General features: G+C 45.1%; 1 protein-coding gene and 1 long non-coding RNA gene across 2 annotated transcripts in view; both read right to left on the bottom strand.

The window, feature by feature from the left end:
* PROM2 (prominin 2) overlaps window positions 1-12,342 on the bottom strand; it is a 45,131-nt gene extending 32,789 nt beyond the window's left edge. Inside the window, exons 1-6 of the mRNA XM_058194113.1 lie at window positions 11,800-12,342; window positions 8,567-8,616; window positions 7,381-7,583; window positions 5,563-5,683; window positions 2,988-3,051; window positions 1,408-1,497 (exon numbers count right to left, since the gene is read on the bottom strand). Of these exons, the coding sequence (XP_058050096.1) occupies window positions 1,408-1,497; window positions 2,988-3,051; window positions 5,563-5,683; window positions 7,381-7,583; window positions 8,567-8,616; window positions 11,800-12,028 (757 nt within the window). The 5' untranslated portion in view covers window positions 12,029-12,342. The remainder of the gene's footprint in view (window positions 1-1,407; window positions 1,498-2,987; window positions 3,052-5,562; window positions 5,684-7,380; window positions 7,584-8,566; window positions 8,617-11,799) is intronic.
* A 6,377-nt stretch (window positions 12,343-18,719) lies between these two features.
* On the bottom strand, window positions 18,720-21,175 carry LOC131203680 (uncharacterized). Its single transcript, XR_009156452.1, has 3 exons — window positions 21,055-21,175; window positions 20,117-20,341; window positions 18,720-19,274 (listed from the first exon to the last, which is right to left on the bottom strand). It is a non-coding gene; the product is annotated as an uncharacterized LOC131203680 (long non-coding RNA).
* Between the last annotated feature and the right edge of the window lie 1,008 nt (window positions 21,176-22,183).

Raw genomic sequence — 22,183 nt, 5'->3', positions numbered from 1 at the left:
TTTTTCCTTCCAAGAGCTCGTGTGTTTATAGCCCCCCCTTGGAATCGGCTACCGTGAGCTGCCATTCTGGCCATTCTACCACGAGGCTTACGAAATTCGTGGAGAAACAGGGATGCTACTCATGGTTTCCGTGTCGAAGGAATTCCAAAGCTTTAACGGCATGACTACAGCTGCCACTTTGACAGGTTTTTGGGGTTTTTTAAATTCCCTTTCGGATCTCTCTGGCCCAGGGGGCACAAGAGCATGCATTGAAAGGATCAGACAAGCACCGGACAGCAGGTGATTTCCTAACACCTGGCTCTTCTTGTTTGGTCCTTTGATTTAGTTAGTAGGTAACGTCCAAACCTGACCTAGATTAATAAGCTCCTGCCAGGGCCGCCCCCCCCCCAGGCTATCCTGACATCTGATGGCAGCAAACTCCCTGGCTTAACTCCGAGCTGCCCTTTCATTTATCTGTCTGGCATCTCCCTTTAGAGTTTTATTAAATGCCCCCAAGTTGCAAAAGAGACAGAAAGAGAAAGTGTTTTACCAGTCCTCTATCACGTCTCCTTTTATCCACCTTCACTCCAAGAGGGATCCCACTGCAAATGGCTCCAGTAGCCCTTTCATTGTCTTTTCTGAAAACGTTCCCGCTGTTAACCAATCAAATTGGGATGTGTCCCTATCAAACAGGGGAGCCGAAAGAGCTGCCTTGGGCGACTCCTGGCCTGGCCAACCCAGAACTACTTTCCCTGGTCTGATGCTCAGCAGGTGTGTCGAACTACAACTCCCAGAGTTCCTAGCCAGCCTTGCAACACTAAAGAGCTGCTCATCCCCATCCCAGTAAGAGGTTAAGTTAAGTTGCTATCAGCCTGGTCCAAGGAAAACCAGACCGGAAATCATGAAGATTAATTCCAACTTTTATTCATTGTTACTAATATAATTATTAATTATTATAAGGGAAGGGCCGTGGTGGCTCAGGCTGTAAGATAGCCTGTTATTAAAACACAGCAGCCTGCAATTACTGCAGGCTCGAATCCCACCAGGCCCAAGGTTGACTCAGCTTTCCATCCTTTATAAGGTAGGTAAAATGAAGACCCAGATTGTTGGGGGGGGCAATAAGTTGACTTTGTATATAAATATACAAATAGGATGAAGACTATTGCTTGACACAGTGTAAGCCGCCCTGAGTCTTCGGAGAAGGGCGGGATATAAATGTAAATTTAAAAAAAAAAAGAAGAAGGAGGAGGAGTCAAGTCTGAGGCTTTCTATCCAAGTCTCCGGTTGCTCTTTATCTATCATTGTCTTTGTTGTCATTCTCCCTCTTGTTCCTCAAGATTATTTCTTCTACCCATTACAAGACTGTGTTGCATTAAGAAAAAGAAAGAAAGAAAGAAAGCAAAAGCAGAAGGAAAGATTTTTTCTTACCTTGCACCCTGCCCTTAATGGCAGCCATAGCAGAAGACACGGTTTCCTTCAGCAGGAAGTGAATTGTGCTGCCAATGTTCCAGCTGATACCTACAAGGCACAACAGCACTTCTGGTGAAATATCCAGGAGGAAAAGTCTGTAGAGATTCTCAGTCCTCCAGGTCAGAGTTGTCTCAAAGATGCTTTTCTTTTTTTTTCAAGAGGCAACCGGACTTTCTGGTTTTGTTTCTTTTGAAGAAGTTTCGCTTCTCATCCAAGAAGCTCCTTCAGCTCTGACTGGATGGTGGGGACTAGAAGGACCTGATACTCCTTGCAGACAGCTGGTCATTTGCCTCCTTTTAAAGGATCTTTTAAACCTTTTAAGATCCTCTTTTTTTTTTAACCTTTTAAACTATCTCGTCAGAACTGAAGAAGCTTCTTGGATGAGAAGTGAAACGTCTTGAAGAACGGTTGCAGAAACATACGAAGAACGGTTGCTGGAACTCGGTATGTCTAGTTTAATGAAAAGACGGACTAGGGGGGACATGACAGTAGTGTTCTAATATCTAAGGGGTTGCCCTAAAGAAGAGTGAATCAAGCTATTCTCCAAAGCACCTGAAGGCAGGGCAAGAAGCAATGGATGGAAACTGATCAAGGAAAGAAGCAACTCAGAACTAAGGAGAAATTTCCTGACAGAACAATCAATGAGTGGAACAACTTGCCTCCAGAAGTTGCGAATGCTCCAACACTGGAAATTTTTAAGAAAATGTTGGATAGCCATTTGTCTGAAATGGTGTAGGGTTTCCTGCCTGGGCAGAGGGTTGGACTAGAAGACCTCCAAGGTCCCTTCCAACTCTGTTATTATGTTATGTTATGTCTTCAGAGAAAACCCAGAAAATCCAATTGCCTCTTGAAAAAGCACCTTTGGGGGTCCAGGGGAAAAAAAATGCATCTCCCGCCCATCTTCCATTTAGGAGAGAAACCGCCTGCCCCCAAACTCATGCTCCAGCTGTATTATGCAGCTACTGAACTAGACGCGACACACCTAGTGAACGTCACTTTGGATCATTTTAAACACAGGTTTCTAGGCATTATGGCGGTAGGTATTTGCTTGAAATGATGCAACTTTCTATTTTTATGGCTTTGTTATGGCTTCGCATTGCACACGACAACTCTAACTTTAGGCGACCTTATAGCAGGCCTTTTAAAAATTTCCCTACAACGTGATGGGACATTAATTTGATCGTTTGTAAAAGAGATAATATCCTGCCAGATCTGGAAAAATAATTGGTTCCTGCTTTATTTTTAAGCCTGGGAATCTGACCGGCAAGTGAGCTGCCGCTGAGGCTTCTGCCTTTTAATAAAATCGTACGGTTGGGAAAAGGATGAACTGCAGCGGTTCACGTAGCATTAGTCCCTCGTTCTTCCCATTCAAGCCCAAAGCATTCACTCGGGGCCAAAAACTTTTATTTGCAAAAGGCGGATGGGCCGCGTTGCACCTGTTGTATGTTTATGCCACTGACCTACAAACACAAAAGGCTATATTGGTGGGAAAAAAATCTCTCGCCAAGCATCTGCAACGGAAGAGAAGGGGAACTTACTGTTCAGGTCACCGAGAATCTGCCTTTGGGGGACTTTAAACTGCTCCACTGTCAGTCGAAGCCCCTATGGTGGAAGGAGAGAAAAGTCAGTTCTCCAGAGCCAAACGAAAGCCAGGAAGAAGAGGTATTGTCCCCAGGTAGCAGCAAACCTGGAGCAACTAAACATTTGGGCTGGTTTTTTGGGGCTTTTTGCAAATTTGGCCAACTGACATTCCCTAAAACGGGGAGATCTGTGTAAAGATTTCAGGGTTGGACATTTAGCCTACAGCAACAGCAACACTTAGCTAATTTTTGATGGTCTCCAAAACATACAGGTAGTCCTTGAGATACGATGGTTCATTTAGGGACTGTTTAAAGTGACAATAGCACTAAAACAAGTGACTTAGGAGCATTTTTCACTCTTATGACCGGTGCAGCATCCCCACAGCCAGGCGATCAAAATTTGGACGGCTGGCAAGTGGCAAGACTTTGCGAAGGTCATGCGATCCGCTTGCGCAACCTTCCGACGAGCAAAGCGGATGGGGAAAGTCGGATTTGCTGAATGGCTTTCAGCCATTGGGTTAACATCCGTGGCGAGAAAGGTCGTAAAACAGGGCAAATCTCACCGAACAACGGTCTCGCTTAGCAACAGAAATTTGGGAGCTCGGTGGTGGCCATGAATTGAGGATTACCTGTATTGTCTGGGGAATTCCGGGAGTTGAACTTCGGACATCTTAAAGTGGCCAAGGTTACAATAAAAATAATGCTGCCCCCTTCTGCAGCCTTGCAACCCTGGGCTTTTTAGACGGGGAACTGGGAAAAAAAATAGGAGCATCTGGGGGCTGTGACCACTTTTATTCCCCCAGGGGCAACCTATCCTGACTTGGAAGAGAAGGGGGCAGCGTCTGGGTCCCACCCACCCCGCATTTCCTCCCATCTCAAAGGCTTCCTTTGTGCAACAAAAGTCTTGCAGCAGAATTTGAAAAGGTTGCTGGCATCATGAGGCTCAGCTCTCTCTCTCTCTCTCTCTCTCTCTCTCTCTCTCACACACACACACACACACACACACACCCTTTTCCCCACCCTGCTTTGCAGCTGCCAGGGTTTGCAGCCTAGAAAACACCTGCCAAGCGAAGGCGTCGCTATGGTGACAGTGTGACGCTGGGCATGTGCCAGGGAAAGGCTCCAAGCACTGAAGCAGGAACGAGCGTCGCTTCTGGATCTCCAGGCTTGATCTAGAAATGGCTTTTCTCAAAGGGATCAGAAACACGCGGCTATAAAATCCACGGCGTCTGTCAAAGCTCTGTGTTCTGTCCCCCCCTCGCCTCCGTCCGAGCGATGGCTTAATTAGCCGGCATATATCAGCTCTGGCAGCAAACTAGCGAGCGTCTGCCAAGTGACTCTGTTATCTCCCTTGATGCTGATGAGTCACCCAGGAACAAACAGTACTTCAGCTCTTAGCTAAGCAGTTGATTTGCCTGCTACGAAGTGGCATAGCAGCCCTCGCTGGTTTTATATCCTGTGGGTGTGGCTCCATGACTCAGCACTTCCTAGGCCTGCCCAACCCCTGCTTCTGTTGTTCCCTCCTCTCCTGCCTACGAAACCTAGGGTCCAGCCAGGCCTGATTGCCATCAGCTGGGTCTGGAGGCATGGCCTGGGGGGGGGGAAGGAGTCAGGGGACGGAGGCCTCATTATCTCCTCCACCTGGAGCTGAGCCAGGGAAGCCGGTGCTCCCGAGGTAAGTCCTGATGGCCCTTCCCCCTCATTTTCCAAGTCACTTTCTGGCAGGGGGGGCGCAGACACAACATTCTGCTTGGTTTTGTTTTAGGTGATAGAAACAGCTAACATTTTGACTTCTTTGACCGCAGGGGAGACCCTGGATCCTTTCAGCACTGGAATGGTTTTCCTCGAATGGTAACCTTGTAGTTACATGATGATAAAGAACATGAATAGCCCCCCTGGCCGGCCCTAGGAAGTTGTATCCTACCTTTGTTTTTTTTTACAACTTGAGCTTCTTTCCAAATCACTGACCTCCCTTCCAAAGCCTCCAAGTTTCCATGTTAAATACTGGAGCCAAAATGGAAACCCACAATTTTAATGACCGTTTGCAGATTATTATTATTTTTTTCACAAGTGGTGTGGACCATGAGACTCCAACCTTGGCAACTTTAAGCCTGGCGGACTTCAACTCCCAGAATCCCCAGTGCTGGGGAATTCTGGGAGTTTAAGTCCGCCAGGCTTAAAGTTGCCAAGGTTGGAGACCCATGGTATGGACCATCCATATTCCAGGGGTGAAATGCTCCCGGTTTGGACCCGTTCGGCAGAGCCGGTAGCAATGATGGCTGGTGGTTCCGAGAACCGGTGATTAAAAAAACCAGATATTTTTTTTAAAAAAAACCCTGCACCTCTGGCCTCACTCCATGGCCTTTTCACCAACCTCTTGCCCTCCGGTCAAATTTGACCTGCTTAACGACGTGGAATGAACACAGCCTCAAAGCCCTCGAAGTTGCCTCATGCCAAAATATTTAGCATGAAGTGGAAACAATGATGTCTTTGAACCGATCGGTCCCCTGGGTTTTTTTCACAGTCAACTCACTCGAGGAATCCCGTTCAGATGGTTCCTCAATGTCCTCAGGGTGTTGAGGGTATCTCGGGCTCCAGGATCCACCTCCTCTTTCACCTTTTGGTTGGCAGCAAAAGCACAAATAACACAACCCCTGGTGGAAAATAGTCATAGCAATAGCACTTAGACTTATATACAGCTTCACAGTGCTTTTACAGCCCTGTCTAAGCGGTTTACAGAGTCCCCCAACAATCTGAGTCCTCGTTTGACCGACCTTGGAAGGATGGAAGGCTGAGTCAACCTTGAGCAGGACAGAATCGAACTCCTGGCAGTGGGCAGAATTAGCCAGCAATACTGCATTTTAACTACTGCAGCACCAGTAGTTAGAATGAGAAGGAGAAAGGGAAGAAGGAAGGAAGGAAGGAAGGAAGGAAGGAAGGAAGGAAGGAAGGAAGGAAGGAAGGAAGGAAGGAATAGCAATAGCACTTAGACTTATATACAGCTTCACAGTGCTTTTACAGCACTCTCTAAGCGGTTTACAGAGTCTCCCAACAATCTGAGTCCTCGTTTGACCGGCCTTGGAAGGATGGAAGGCTGAGTCAACCCTGAGCCGGTCAGGATTGAACTCCTGGCAGTGGGCAATTGTGCCTTCTAGCCACTGCGGTACTAGGAAGGAGAATGAGAAAGGGAAGAAGGAAGGAAGGAAGGAGAGGAAGGGAGGAAGGAGAGAGGGAGGGAGGGAGGAAGGAGGGAGGGAGGGAGGGAAGGAAGGAAGGAAGGAAGGAAGGAAGGAAGGAAGGAAGGAAGGAAGGAAGGAAGGAAGGAAGGACAGTAGTTATAGCACTTATATGCCGCTTCACAGTGCTTTCCAGCCCTCTCTAAGCCGTTTACAGAATCAGCCTCTTGCCCCTCAACAATCTGGGTCCTCATTTGACCGACCTCGGAAGGACGAAAGGTTGAGTCAGCCTGGAGCCTGGTGAGATTTGACTGCCAAATTGCAGGCAGCTGGCAGTCAGCAGAAGTAGCCTTCGTAGCCTGCAGTACTGCATTCTAACCACTGCAGCACCATAGCGCATGGCATAGACATTACAGAAAAGAGAGCACTTCAAGACTAGGTTTCTAGATTTCCTAGACTTCAAAACCAGATCCCTCTCAGAAACCAGTCTTTCTCAAATTTGGTGACTTTCAGCCATGTGGACTAAAACTTTGGTGTAAGATTGAGGTGCTGGCCTGGGAAGCAGGAGACAGCGAGTTCTAGTTCTGCCTTAGGTATGGAAACCGTCCAGATCAGTTACTCACTCTCTCAGCCCGCTGATTTGTTTAGTTGTTATTTATTTATTTGTTAAATTTAGCTCAATGTGGGGCTATTCCAGGCTGGAAAATAGGAAAGACAAAGCATTCTTGTTGGGAAAATAGGAGGAGAAAGGAGTATTAGGTATGTTTGGCGGCATGAGTTACTTATGCTGGCTGGGGAATTCTTGATGTTTTAAAACAGGGGTCTCCAACCTTGGTCCCTTTAAGACTTGTGAACTTCAACTCCCAGAGTCCCTCAGCCAGCTTTGCTGGCTGAGGGACTCTGGGAGTTGAAGTCCACAAGTCTTAAAGGGACCAAGGTTGGAGATCCCTGTCTTAAAATCACCAAGTTTGAGAAACCCTGCTTTAAACTGTGAATGCTATTTTGTTTGGCTTTTCCTGTGTCCAGAACAGCATTTCTTGGCTTTGAATTTACACTTTTAGCATCTCTGTTGGGCTCATGTGTGGTTCCCCTTCCTGTCCTTCCCGATCCCCACATCTCTATGGGGACCACAAGATGCGATCTGTCACAGATCTGGCTCAGCCTCTCACACTCACAGGATGATGAGGGTGGTGAAGAGCAGACAGACCATGAGAAGGTTCCGTTGGCAGAGCAGAGAGCGACGGTAGGCCTTGATCCGTCCACCGCAGCGCCGGTTTTTCTGGAAGCAGCAAAGGCTCAGTCCGACCAGGGGCACGGTCACAAAATAGAGAACCGCAATTGCAGCGCAAACAACATAGCCTGCCTGGTATCGAAGGATCTGTGGAGCAAGGGAAATGAAATAATAATAATAATAATAATAATAATAATAATAGTAATCTTTAGAGCAGAGGTCTTCAACCTTGGCAGCTTTAAGACTTGTGGACTTCAACTCCCAGAATTGAAGTCCACAAGTCTTAAAGCTGCCAAGGCTGAAGACCTTTGCTTTAGAGAATGATTTCTCTTACCCATCTCCCCATTCCATTAAATTAAATAGTATTTGAGGGTTGATTCCGAGCCTTGGTGGCCTAGACACCAGGAGATGGAGACCTCCTCTGATGGCCTCTTCCAAGGAACGGAAACAGCCCTGGCTAAAGGCATGATCAGAAGATCTCGCTATCTAATTTAAATGCAATAACCCATTTGGTGTAGTAGTTAGATACAAGACTAAAAACTGGGAGACTAAAAACTAGTCTCGCTTTGGGCTTGAAAGCCAGCTGGGTGACTTTGGGCCAATCACCAGGAGACTGGGAGTTCTAGTCCCGTTTTAAGTCTGAAAGTCAGCTGGATGACTTTAAATCAGTTCTCAGTCTCAGCTCAACCCACCTCACAGGGTTGTTGGTTGGGAAAAAGAGGGGGATCTAAAAAAAATCTAAATATAAATCTAAAAAAAAAAATCATTCCAATTTCCTCATAATCGTTTATTGTCCCTTACCCAGTGCACTCATTTCCTAATGCCAAATCTTTACTAAAATATCAACCCTGCCCGATATTTCCCGTTCATATATTTCCTAGCATTCAAGTACAAGTCATTCTCCATAAATAAGATTCTCAGGCGGCCAAATTGGGAGACTCCCAGGTGTGCTGAGCATTTATTTTGCAGAATTTCCAAAATATCTGTCCGGGAATTTTAGGAGCTGCAATCCAGCACTTTGAGAGGTGAGGGAGGATTGTTGTAGATGCTGAGTTGTGACAGCCAACACAAACCCCTGAAGAAACGGGAGGGAGGGGGCGCATTCCACTCTTCCAGGCTCCCTATTTCACCTGAGAAGTTGTAGCAGTTGGTGGCTCATTCAGGACATCCTTCAACAGCTCTGTGGAATAAAACAAGGCTATTTTAAAAGCAGAACGCGAGACTCCCTCTTGTAATTATACCTTTTGAATGGGCCAGCGGAGGATTGGGGCAGGGCACTGGGCTTCTCCCCAACCTCCATGGAGTCCTTGTGCAAGTTCTACTCTTAAGTAAGGCTGCATTAAGGAAATGAGGAGGAAGCAGGAACAGGCGGCGTGGCAGAAGGCAATTATTGCCAGAGTTAATTACCTAAGATACTTATCAAAGCTAGACAACCTGAGATGCCAGGAGCTCTCCTGATCATCAGATCACTTTCTCTGAGCCCTTCGGAGGTCCCTCCAAGTGAGAGGTTGCTCTTCTTTAGCTCAAGCAGGTCTTTCTTCTGTGGAGGCAATGCTGTTCGCTTCATGGAGGGAGAACAAGGATTGCCTTCAACTCAACACAGGGTCACTTCCCTTTGGGGGTCTCCTCTGGCTGCAGGAACTCTTCCAGCACCTGGAGGGGATCCGTCAAGTGATGTGACGAAGGGGAGTAACATGGCAGCACCCCTAGGAATTTGGGATGGGAGACCAGCATTGGCTCCCAAAGAGCCCAGAAATCTGGACTTCTCAATGTGCCTGATTTGGCGTCACTGGCATACCTTCCGGTTTCTAAAGATTACCTATGCCTACTTTGTTGCTCTCGTGTGCCAACTAGTCGCATTTTAAAGTGTCTTGTGCTGGATTTTATTTTATCTTGAAAAGCCAGTTAAAACCATCTGTTAAATTAATGCTTTGGATCTTGTAGCATAGCGATGCTCCCAAGCTATCCATTTTTATGGTCCCTCAGTCCCATAATGTTGGGGATAATGAAAGAGAATGAAATATAGTAGTTCATTAATTTGTTTTATGCGTGTAGATGCAATATAATACGGATGTTAATGTACAATACAGGTACAACTTTTCTTTCCCACAATTCTTCAGAAAAATAGGACTGAACTATTTAACAACTTATGCTCTGTCCTCATAACAAAACGTTGCAAAATTTTTAGACGTGCAAGTATACAACGTATTTCCCAAATTGTTTGGAAACAAAATATTATTTTTAAATATTCTGAAATGTTTCATTAAGTAATATGTTTCTATCCTGCCAGGTCTATCATTAGAGGCTGCTGGCTTACATACGACAAAATAAATATATCATTAAATACTTGCAATATTAATTTGTAACATATACTTGAATATGATTGAACACATCACTCTGTCCTTTCTCAAAACTAAGAAAAGAAAGATGTTTATTAAGCACTAGGAAGTAGGATTAAAGGAAGCATAAGATACATTAAAAGCTTCCCATCTTCCATTAGGGGGGGAAAAATCCACTAATGAAGTCTACAATACGCTTGTATTTTGAGAGAGGAAGAATACAAATATCATTTTGGGGGTTTGAAGGGAAATCTTGAAAACAACCCTGGCACAAAATCCTCAGGTTGAATTTACACACTGCACCAAGCCTTAATGTGACGCATCAGGTTTTAGCTCAGCACCACATGTGAACCCAGATATAGGTGGCTTATTTGCAAGTAAGCAAGATAATGCAAAATATGAGCCAGTCTGAGAAGGAATAATTCTAGAATGGTCTTCTGTAAGATATAGGAGGAATTAGCTAGCAAACTGGAACTGCCCACAGAAATTGCTTCCCAAAGGTTTTGTAGATACATTCTTAGACACATGGAAGGGACCTTGGGGTTCTTCTAGTCCAGGGGTCTCCAACCTTGGTCCCTTTAAGACTTGTGGACTTCAACTCCCAGAGTTCCTCAGCCAGCTTTGCTGGCTGAGGGACTCTGGGAGTTGAAGTCCACAAGTCTTAAAGGGACCAAGGTTGGAGACCCCTGTTCTAGTCCAACCCTTCACCTAAGACAGGAGACAAATGGCTGTCCAATCTCTTCTTTGAAAACCTCCAGTGGTGAAGCACCCACCAGCGATTCCACTGATTAATTGTCCTCATTATCAGGAAATCTTCTCTTGGTTCCAGGTTGGAGTGATGAGTTTCTACCCACTGCTTCTTCCCTCCATGCTTTCTGTCTGCAGCAACCTCTCAAGGACTGCAAGATTGATATCATGTCACCCCTAGTCCTTCTTTTCAATAGGCTAGAGCAGGGGCGTCCAAACTTGTCAACTTTAAGACTTGTGGACTTCAACTCCCAGAATCCCAGAACTCCCAGCTTTGCTGGCTGAGGAATTCTGGGAGTTGAAGTCCACAAGTCTTAAAGTTGACAAGTTTGGAGACCCCTGGGCTAGAGTCACTAGACATAGGCAATTCCCTTAAGCACTCATGGTAAGATTTAGCTTGCAGATCCCTCATCATCATCACTGCTCTTCTCTGCACCCTGACCCTTGTCACCTCCCCAACAGAGAAGATCTTGTGCCTTTTAGATCAACAATCCCCAAGGCAGCCAAACAAGCCAATGCAATCCTAAATTGCATTAACAGAGGGATACAAACAAGATCAAGGGAGGTTCTAATACCACTCTAATAAAGCCTTAGTTAAGACCCCACCTAGAATCCTGCATCCAGTTTTGGTCACAACACTATAAAAAAGATGTTGAGACTCTAGAAAGAGTGCAGAGAAGAGTAAGAAAGAGGATGAAGGGACTGGAGGCTAAAACATATGAAGAACGGTTGCAGGAACTGGGCATGACTAGTCTAGTGAAGAGAAGGACCAGGGGAGACAAGATAGCATCTTCCAATATTTGAGGGGCTGCCCCAGAGAGGAGGGGGTCAAGCTGTTTTCCAAAGCACCCAAAGGCCAGACAAGGAATAATGGATGGAAACTGATCAAGGAGAGATTCAATCTAGAAATAAGGAGGAATTTTCTGACAGTGAAAACAATCAACCAATGGAACAGAAGTTGCCTCCAGAAGTTCTGGGAGCTTCATCACTGGAGGCTTTCAAGGAGAGACTGGATTGCCATCTGTCAGAAATGGTGGAGGGTCTCCTGCTTGGGCAGGGGGTTGGGGTTGGACTAGATGACCCACAAGGTCCCTTCCAACTCTGTTAATCTGTTAAAAGTTCTAGCAGGTAACAAATGCTGATCTCCATGCTATCAAAAGCTTTACCGACCATTCTGCTCATTAAGCTGCTCCTGAGAGCACACAACCACAGTCATCCCACCCACCCCATTCAGAGCACCCGGACCAAACTTATCAACAAGACAAAGAGTGACTTACCTGTGGGGAAAGGGTTCTGTTGGACCACATCCAGGTAACTGTGGACAAGGCGATAGAGGGGATCCAGAGGCCCAGGAGGTTGGTGTTGAGCAGGAATACGCTGATCAGCACCCACATCGGCAAACTGGAGGGCCAAGAGGTGGTTTCCTTCTGAGGAGCACTGCTGTGAATTGACCAGATCTCGGTGGACAAAGGCAAAGGCCAGGAAGAAGAGGAGCACATGTCCCATTCCAGACTCCAGCGGGGTCCAAGACTAGCTTTGTTTCACAAGAGGGCCTTATCCCCAGACACTCTAGCAAGGTAGAGGACCCTGAGGAACGCAAGGCCTTGTCTTCCTGCCTGCCTGCCAACCAACCAACCAACCAACCAACCAGAGGAACCAGCTTTTCCAGCCCTGTAGATCTTCTCCCAGGCCCCAAGTCCAGCTTGCCCAGGAGAAGACAAGAAGAAAAGCGCTCAGGACCACTTCTGCCGGGTGCTTCTCCACCTTCGGCTGAGCAAGTCTACCTCCTGCCGAATCGCTTCCACTTCCAAAGAAGTTTGGGGAAGACACAAAAACCGGAAGGACAGGTTTGATGCCTCCCTTTGTGCTGGGATGGAGCGGGGTGGGGCCACCGGGTGGAAGGGAATAAAGAGTGAAGCTGGGTTTTTCCTTCCAGGAGCCCTTCAAGGTGCTTGTCCCCAATTGGTGTCTCTGCCCCTCTGCTGCGCTTCATCCCTCGGGGGTCCCATATTTTTGGAAAGACGGCAGCAGCTGCTTGGTTGGGGGAAAAAGTAAGTAGGCCGGAGGGAGGAGCGAGAGGCAGCCAGACGTTGGTTTGGGCCGGTGGTGTTGGAGATAAAGCTGAGCTGGCTTGCATCTCTCACATCCCGTCCAGCAGTGCTGGGGCCATGGAGGAAACACACATGGAAGAGGGTGGGGGTTCCATGCGTCTCATGAAGTGCCAAATTGGTCCTCTCTGGTTGTATGCTGTGATTCATTTCTCTCCCCCAGTTGCACAAAGGGGACATGGAGGAAATAGGGATGGCACTTCTGCAGAAAACTGCCAAACAGATTCTTCCTTCCTCCCTCCCTCCCTCCCCATCCTTCCTTCCTTCCTTCCTTCCTGTCTCCCTCCCTCCCTCCCCATCCTTCCTTCCTCTCTCCCTCCCCCATCCTTCCTTTCATCCCTCCTTCCTCTGCCCCTTCCTCTCTTCCTTCCTCCCCGCATCCTTCCTTCCTTCCCTCCTTCCTCCCTTGAGAAGTGAAGAAGAACAAAACAGGCAGGCAATTTTACATGAAAGATATGCTCACATTGTTGGAAGTGTAAATCCTAAAAATACACCTTAATTAGAATAATGTTGTTTCTAAATTAGGACTCCAGGTGGAATGTTCTTTTGTTGCTGATCTTTTGTTCAGGATCTGTCATGAAGTAGCATTGGACGCTCAATGATCACATAGATCTTTCCCAAGACATCTGTCCTTCATCTGGTCCTTTAGGTCTTCCAATGGTGCATTCATTGCCACTGGAAGTGAGTTAATTTACCTTGCTGCTGGCCGTCCTCCTCGCCTCTTTCCTTCCATCTTTCCCAGCATCAGAGCCTTCTCCGAGAGCTGGGTTGTCACACAAGGTGTCTAAAGTAGAGTGAGCTGAGCTTGACCATCTGGGCCTCCAGGAATTCTGGAGTGAATCTGGGTGAATTTACTCAATGATCCATCAGCTTGTTTTCTTGGCAGTCCACCTTGCTGATATCTTCTCAGGAGTCTTCTCTAACACCAATGTTCAGAGGCATCAATACTTTCCCTCTCGGGCTTCTTCAAAGTCCAACTTTCACGTCCGTGGATTATCTCGAGGAATAATCTGGTTGCACGATTCCGATCTCAACTTCCACCTATGCCGGATGGATCACCCACATCCTAGGAATAGAAACCAGGTGTTGCTGCAGCTAAACAAGAAAATGTGGGTGAGACACCAACCTTCCCGAAAGCCAGCAAAGACGTGCCAGTTAAGATCTTATGCATCAGGAGGCTTGTAGCCAAGTGCTTATCTCTCTTGGTGATATCGCCCACTTGGATACACCTGAAGCGCCTAGGTTTTTATACCATTGTGTTTGTTTGTGGGTGTGGCTGTCTTCAAGTCAGTTTTTGATTCTTGCAATTGCCTGGACAAGTCCCTGCAGTTGGCAAGATTTTGGAAGCTGTTTGCCACGGACAGCTTCTGAGGGCTGAGAGAGAAGGGCAGATCAAGATCAAGAACCCAACTGGCTTCATGCCAAAGGCTCGACTAGACCTCACCGTCAATGCCAAGCCTATCATCTTCAGCATACACGACTTCGCTGGCATCCTGCCCTAAAATGCAAAGGTGGGGGAGGAAATTGGGGAAGTAACAAATGGGCATGGGAATGGACAGTAAAAAGGAAGGGAAGGACAAGATGACAGGAACTAGAGGTGTGGATCCGGAATAAACTGGCCAATCAAGGACGGAGCCTGAGAACGGAATGTGAAACTATACCAGAGGCACCAAAGCTGTTCCCAAAACATCAAAAGGGAATTCTATTGGACACTGATGGACCAGCCAAGGGGGAAGGGCCGGGGAAAGGGGAAATTTGCAAGCTTTGCATGGGGAATACTCAGATCCAGCTTTGGTTAAGCTGTAACCACTTGACTATTAAAAGAACCTTTCACTTCAAAGAAATGGAGTCGAGGGTCTTTCCCTCTTAAACATCCAAGTTGTGATAAGCCTGACAATCTCCTGATTTCTAGCTATCCCAGTGCCTTAACCACTGCTGGCTCTCTACCATAGTATCTGGATCTCGATATTTAAGAATCAGAGAAAAAAAAATGTCCTCACTTATTGTCACTTCTACATCAGCACATCTCATATTCCTGTACTCTTGCACATAAACATCCAACATCTGGTGCGAAACCTTTTCTTTAAAGGAAGACAGAAAAAAGAGAGGCGTTAAAAGCTTTTGATGAGTTGACAATACTCCCAAAATCCTTCAACTGCCAGGACTCTCACCCACAAAAGGCTGTTGCAATCTTCAAACTAGCCCAGCTGGGACCAGCCCTAGTTGCCAATATTTTCTTTAAAAGGGTTGGTCCTCAAGGATTTCTCACTCTGTTTTGATGAAATGTTGCAAAATGTTTGTTTGTTTCTGCTTCCTTGCTCTGATATTTTTCTGGAAGATCTCATCCAGACAGATTTTAGGAACCAAGCTTAAAAGAAGCTGCTATTTATTTCTCATGTTTTTGAATCTTTAGCCTCCTCTAGTGGCTAAAAGCAGTTTTAATTGAGAGGGGAAAAAATAAGAAATTGAAGTTTAATACAGGGTATAACACAGGGCGTGATGATTTATTATCAGTAATAGTTTTTTTTCCCCCTACAAGAATATAAAACTCCTTTTTTATTTTTTAAAAGATGTTATTGCATGACTGAAAAGAAAGAAAAAAGAAGGAATATATTGAGAATTTACAAAATATAAACATCATATAAGATGTTGAAAGGAAAAGGAACAAAAACACACCATTTTCTTTCAAGTAACACTGAACTGGAACAGGTATAAGCAAAATCATTTATCAGTTTAGCAGTTTTAAGAACTAATATTCCATTTAAAGCAGAAATGGATAAAAAAACAGAGATGATAAAATTATCACTCCCAATTTCTAAGAATGTAATTAAAAAGAAATTTTAACTTATCTAAAACAGTATACTTATATTAAGACAGAATCTAGTTTCCAAATGTTAAAAGAAACTCTAATTTCAGATGTGATGTGAGGTCTGTGTACATAAGCAAAATAATACATAAGCAAAAAGAAAAATACATTTCTTTTTCAAATTCCTCAGCATCGATATATGGCCATTGGGTTTTTTTTGAGCATCTATGTGTGTAGCTCCTTTAAATTCAGGTTTATGAAATTCAAATTCAGAATAGAGCTGGAAGGGACCTTGGAGGTCTTCTAGTCCAACCCCCCCTCCCCGCTCAGGCAGGAGATCCTATACCAGGGGTGTCCAAACTTGGTCCCTTTAAGACTTTTGGACTTCAACTCCCAGAGTCCCTCAGCCAGCAAAGCTGGCTGAGGAACTCTGGGAGTTGAAGTCCAAAAGTCTTAAAGGGACCAAGTTTGGACACCCCTGTCCTATAACATTTCAGACAAGTGGCTGTCCTGTGTCTTCTTGAAAACCTCCAGTGGGATGGAACACTTCTGAAGGCAAGCTTGAGCAATTTCATACATCTCTTCCTTGATATAAATTCTTTATTGCACTTCAGCCATGAAGATTTAAAAAATGAAGATTTAAAAACAAGACAGCTATGGGGTTACCAGCTCCTTGTTCATTTACTCATATATTCATGAGTTCTCTCCTCAGAACTGATTCCTGGTGCCCAAAAGGTTGAGGACGGCCGCTGCAGTAGATGACCGCTTTATTTTTCAATGAAGTTTTCCTGAATGGTCAAAACTTAGCAATCCTCTCTCTTCCAGCTGTGCAGGAATAAGGAGCTGACAACCCCATAGCTGCCTTGTTTTTAAACCTTCGTGACTGAAGCGCTATAGTTTATACAAGAGATGTATGAAGTTCCAACATCAGGTATTAGTTGTTGTCGTGCAGGAGGCCCAAGTCCTCAGTACAACACGCATTGATGGTTTGGTGATTATGACTCTACCCTACATTTCAGGACCATCATAGGAGAACACAGAATCCAAAATGTTTACTTCTCTAGGGCCATTCCTATGTAGGACTTTGCATATTGGCCATATCCAAAACCTGGCTAGATGGCCTTCCATCCAGCTGGGCCCAGTATGGGATATTGTGTGACTTTCTGACTTCTGATGTAACTCCTCAGAAGTGGACTGACCAGATTTGAAATCTTTTTTTTTTGTCCTTTGTTGCTTGTTCTCTTCTTTATATTGTCCTGAGGGGAGGGGAGGAAGTAGTGGGTGGAGCACCATTATGTGAACCCATACCACATTTCTGACATCAATACAATTGAACATGTCCAGAAATATTGTACAAGAAGAGTTCTCCACTCCTCTGAAAACAACAATACCTTATCCCACCAGACTTGAAATCCTGGGTTTAGAAAACTTGGAACTCCGTCACCTTCGACAAGACCTAAGCTTAACTCACAGAATCATCTATTGTAATGTCCTTCCTGTTAAAGACTACTTCAGCTTTAATTGCAATAATACTAAAGCAACCAATAGATTTAAACTTAATGTCAACCGCTTTAATCTAGATTGCAGAAAATATGACTTCTGTAACAGAATCATCAGTGCTTGGAACACTTTACCTGACTCTGTGGTCTCTTCCCATAATCCCAAAAGCTTTAAACAAAAACTTTCTACTATTGACCTCACCCCATTCCTAAGAGGACCATAAGGGGCGTGCATAAGAGCACAAATGTGCCTACCGTTCCTGTCCTATTGTTTTTCTTTTTTTTCTTCATATATATATGCTTATACCTCCTTATATTTCCTCATATGTATGTTTATATACTATATAATCTTTTTGTGTGATGCTTATATATATTGTTGTGACAAATAAAATAAAATAAAAAATAAGATAAAATAAAGAGAGATCCATCCTGGAACTGAGAAATTTCCTGACGGTGGGAACAATTCATCAGTGGAACAGCTTGCCTTTGGAAGTCCTTAGTGCAATTCGAATCACCAGGACCGGATGGATTACATCCCAGGGCTCTGGAGGAGTTGACAGACACCAGAGAACCCTATCTTTTGTTTCAAATAATTTTTATTGCATTTTACAGAGTGTACATATAAAAAGAACATCAACCAGCAATTAAAGGAAAAAATAATGAGTAAAAAAAAAGAATAGGAATAGAAACATGTAAAAGTATAAAGAAAAAAAACCCGTAACTATAAACAAACAAGAACTTCCAACTTGGATACTGAAATGACCATGATCTTCAATATGCTGGACATGCAACTCTCAGCCTGGAACATCTGATCAAGAAAATCAAAGAAGAAAGTAAGAATTCTTATCTCATGAGGGCCATTAGCTCAGCCCCATTGCCAGTTCAGTCATCTTTATTAACTATCCCTCTATTGTGCATATCAAAGGCTCTTCTCCAACACTGACGTATAAAAGTTGTGCTGCTATAATCACATATAACAATAAAGTATCATGTGATTTCCCCCCCCAATGTTATCCATATATTCTAACAAAGAAGCTTCTCGCCTAAATTGTACATCAATTTACTAAACTTCTTGAATTACATTGCTAATTTCTATCCAATATTGCTTAGCTTTTTCACAAGTCCGCCAAAGATGATGAATGGTTCCAATCTGAATCTTACCTTTCCAAAAAGCATTTATGATTGCAGGATACCAACCAGTTTTCTGAGACAACAGATGAGCCACCTGCAGGCTCCCCTATTTCTCCCACCTCGACATTTGCCCCTGCTCTGCTTTAGTTTCCTTTCCACCCATCTTTGAGGTCACCGGCTGAGTAGTAGCAGACCTCGGTCAGGAGCTGGTCAGGTAGGCCAAGCTAGTCTGGACTCATCTACCAGACTGAAAATGGGCAATTGGTTCTCCAGGTTTTCTCTTGAAGTACCAGGAGCCACCCTGGGAGGCTGCATCTTAACCCTCTGCTTTCCGGTTATTATGGCCTGGAAACGCTCACCTTGCCAAAAAGGTTGGCTGCTCAGTTTTTGAATGGGTGTCACTGGGCTAGCTGATGGCATAAGGAACGGATGTCATCTGTAAGACATACAGAAGACAATCATTATTCATTCATTTCTGGATCAGCCCTATCATGTTTATTAGATCGCCATGGCATGGCTGTCTTATTTCCTGTCTGTCCGTCCCCCCCCCCCCCCGCCCCAGCTACCCAGCTGATACAGCTGCAAAAATGGGAAAATTAAAGGCTCACAATGAAACAAAATGGCTGAAAGCCTCTTGCCTTGGATAGCCGGTGTTTAGCATTGTCCAAGATGAAATGGTTGCCACTCAGCTAGCCAGTGATACAGTTCATTCAGCCAATCCTCCCTTTCACGGAAGCAGGAAAAAGCTTTCATTTGGCCAGTAGATCACTTCTTTCTTCTTGAATAAAGTTTTCCTGTATGGCCAAAAGTCGTCCAGCTGTGCAGGAACAAAGAGTTGGTAACCCCATTGTTAAACCTTCTTTACTGCTGAAGTGCTATAAGGGGCACTTCATTCTTAAATCCAGTTTTTTTGAATAGTTATACAAAGTAAAGAAAGCGTTCAAATAAAAATACAACTCAAAAGTCTTATCAAAAGTTCTAAATTCCCAAAGGTGGCATTTATATTCCCCCTCCGAGTCTGAGTTCAGTAAAAATAGGTGTCCGATGTTTCTGTTTAGTGTCTATTTGGCTTCAACAGGGTATTTTTGAAAGTCCTGAGACCTGTTGCTCTGTCTCATGTCCCATGGAAGTTGGGTGCTTTGAAAGCTTCACGGGATCCAGGATTTCCTCCGTGGGTCCTTCTGGCTACAAAGCACGAGCCGACAGACCTGGGGGTCAAAAGGCAATTCTCAGCGACAGCCCCTTTTCTCCTGGGCTGGACGTAGCCTCCTGACTCACTCGCTTCAGAGTCTGGGAGTGCTTTTTTTGCCCCTCTGTTTACAATTGAAGGAAAGGGAGTATCCTTCCCTTTCCACCCTTCCTTGAGGTCACCGGCTGAGTAGTAGCAGACCTCGGTCAGGAGATGGTCAGGTAGGCCCAGCTAGTCTGGACTCATCTGCCAGATTGAAAATGGGCAATTGGTTCTCCAGGTTTTCTCTTCAAGTACCAGGAGCCACCCTGGGAGGCTGCCTCTTAACCCTCTGCTTTCCGGTTATTATGGCCTGGAAACGCTCACCTTGCCAAAGAGGTTGGCTGCTCAGTTTTTGAATGGGTGTCACTGGGCTAGCTGATGGCATAAGGAATGGATGTCATCTAAACGACATATAGAAGATCATGAAAAGAGTTGATTTCCCTTGAGCCACTCCTCCTCCTCCTCCTCAAGACCTATTTCACTTTTCTCAGATTCCATAGTCTTCCTTTCCTCCTGCAGATGAGGCAGTTTGCAACCCTGATTCTCCAAGCTTGTTTTCACTTTTTTGCTGGTGGATCTTCTTCAGTGAAAGTGATTTCTCTTTTGTCTTTCTCTTCAGATACTTTAGAGTCCTCTGCTGAATCTGAACACAAGACAGGACTGCCTCGGCCATTGCCCCCTATCATCACACTGATCCTGAACCCTTTGGTAAAGGTGGGGATCCTGGACTGGCACACTCTCTTTTCAGTGCCTTGGGGAGGGAGGGGGGTGTCTTCTGGTGACATTGCTATTATGTTATTATGCACAGAAAACTCTCACCTTGGACAAGGGCTGTTTGGCTGGGTCCATCTTCAAATGACTGCAACTCAGCCAGCTGTGTGTACAGCCGTCTGCAAGACTCACATAAAAAGATGCAAGGCCATTAAATACTCCTCTCCTGATCAGCCTTAATAATATATTTATCCAGTGTTGTTCTTATCTTCAGTCTGTCTAAAGGAAATGGCTGCCACTCAGCTAGCAGGATGCACAAGTCATCTACGATATCTATGTGACACAGGAAAGAAGCAAGGCCATTCATTAGTCAGTCACCTCTGATGAGCCCTAATGATACACTTATCCAGTGTTATTTGCATTTATAATTTCAATATGCCAAGCTCTTCACTTTTGGGTCCTGCTGTCCATGAGAAGCCTATTGCTCGACTTTTTGTCTCTCAACTATCTCAACTGACTGATCTCTCCCTCTTCAACTCTTGAACGAAGCTTCTCCCTAACAATTTTCAAGGCAAGCGGGTGAAAGGAAAGAGAAGAGGGTGATCAGCAGTTAAGGCAGATGGACTCAAACCAAGCAATGGGCGCCCTGCTGAAAGACCAAAAGGGTGACAGTTCTGCTTGGAGAAAATCTAGCTACGTGGTCACTAAGGGTTGATATCAACTTAAGGCACAGAACCAACTTAATGGCTTCCAATTTAAATTTTAATGCGTAGAATCCACTACTTGCTCCTTAGGCTATCCCCATGGAAACTTGACCCTCTAAACAGGGAAGTCTCAGATAATTCTCAGTGGAGCTGAAGCAGTCAGAAGCCCTCAGCGAGAGGGCAGTCTGCAAATAGCATTGTCACAGGACAACATAGTTTCTACCCACCTTCATAGGGTAGAATCCAGGATCATGTTTATCTCTCCTGCTTCTTATGAGAACCCTACTCTTTCTTCTCTGACTCTGTTAGCTAAAATGAACCAAAAGCTTTGCACATACATACCTGATCTTTTTCCAGGGTTAATATCTGGTATCCTGCAGTTCTGCTACAAATAAGCTTTCCGCTGCTATGAAAAGAATCTAGTGCAGCCTTCGGATTTTCCCCATTAGTAACTCTGACATCTGAAAGAGTGAAAGGGAGAAATTCAGCAAGAGATGTCAACTCTGTCCTATTAAACCTTGATGGATCAATCTGTCTGAGATGCCTATATATTTTCCCTACACAACTCCATGGAAGTGGATGAAAATGGGAAGAGGATGGAGGTATCTCTTCACTGAGGCCTGTGTCTACCAAGCAGCTGGTATTGCTTCATAAATTATAAAAACATGTAGGCTTTCAAGAAACATTTATCAGACCAACTCTAACCCTTGAATGGAAGAGTCAGGGCTTCTTGAATCTATCCAATCTTTTGAAGACTTCTGGGGTTGGTGGCACAGGCCTTGTACATCTGGGGCTAGGTCAAATCTCTGTCATTCTGTAAGGAAGACCAGCACAGATCTTTCAGGTCTGCATGTGAAACTTTCACCCTGCTGGGTCTTGATGGCCCTGCTGGAACCAATGCTTCAAAGATCCGAGGTTCCACTTCTTTGAGGACCAGAACCACTTGCCTGGCTGAACATGGCAACCCTGGGATAGACCTACCTTTCTGTGGAGATGGACGATTTTCTCCCAAAAGGATGCGAATCATAACTCCAGGGTAGCATAAGTAACTGTCTTCCTGCGAACAGGGTGGTTGACTACATCCAGCTGCCTGCAGCTGGACCAACTGGAGGCCCACATTGGAGGTGGCACAAGGTGTTGTCTCTGAACCAGCTGACAGCCAATGTTGGAGATAGGAAGGACCGTGTATCTGCTTATGGGGTTGGTGACAGGAAGCTGTTGATACTGAGGTGGGGCATAAGGAGGCTGAAGAAAGGCAGAGGTGAGAGGGTTACTGGCTGCCAAGGTGGGAAGCTGCAATTTGCCCCCAAAGAGAGTTTGGAGATGTGAAACTCCTAGAGGTTTTGGATGCTAGCATTGCTTGCAGGTAGATAGGAAATAAAAGGCTGGATCAAAGATTGCTCAGAAGTGATGTTTCTGTTCCAGAGATGTTAGCAGGATTGCCTCCTAGACCAGTTACAGCTGCTACTAT

Source organism: Ahaetulla prasina, chromosome 9 (assembly GCF_028640845.1).
Source record: "Ahaetulla prasina isolate Xishuangbanna chromosome 9, ASM2864084v1, whole genome shotgun sequence".
Classification (NCBI taxonomy): domain Eukaryota; kingdom Metazoa; phylum Chordata; class Lepidosauria; order Squamata; family Colubridae; genus Ahaetulla; species Ahaetulla prasina.
Note: the sequence above shows the minus strand (reverse complement) of the source record. Positions and strands in the feature narration are given on the sequence as shown.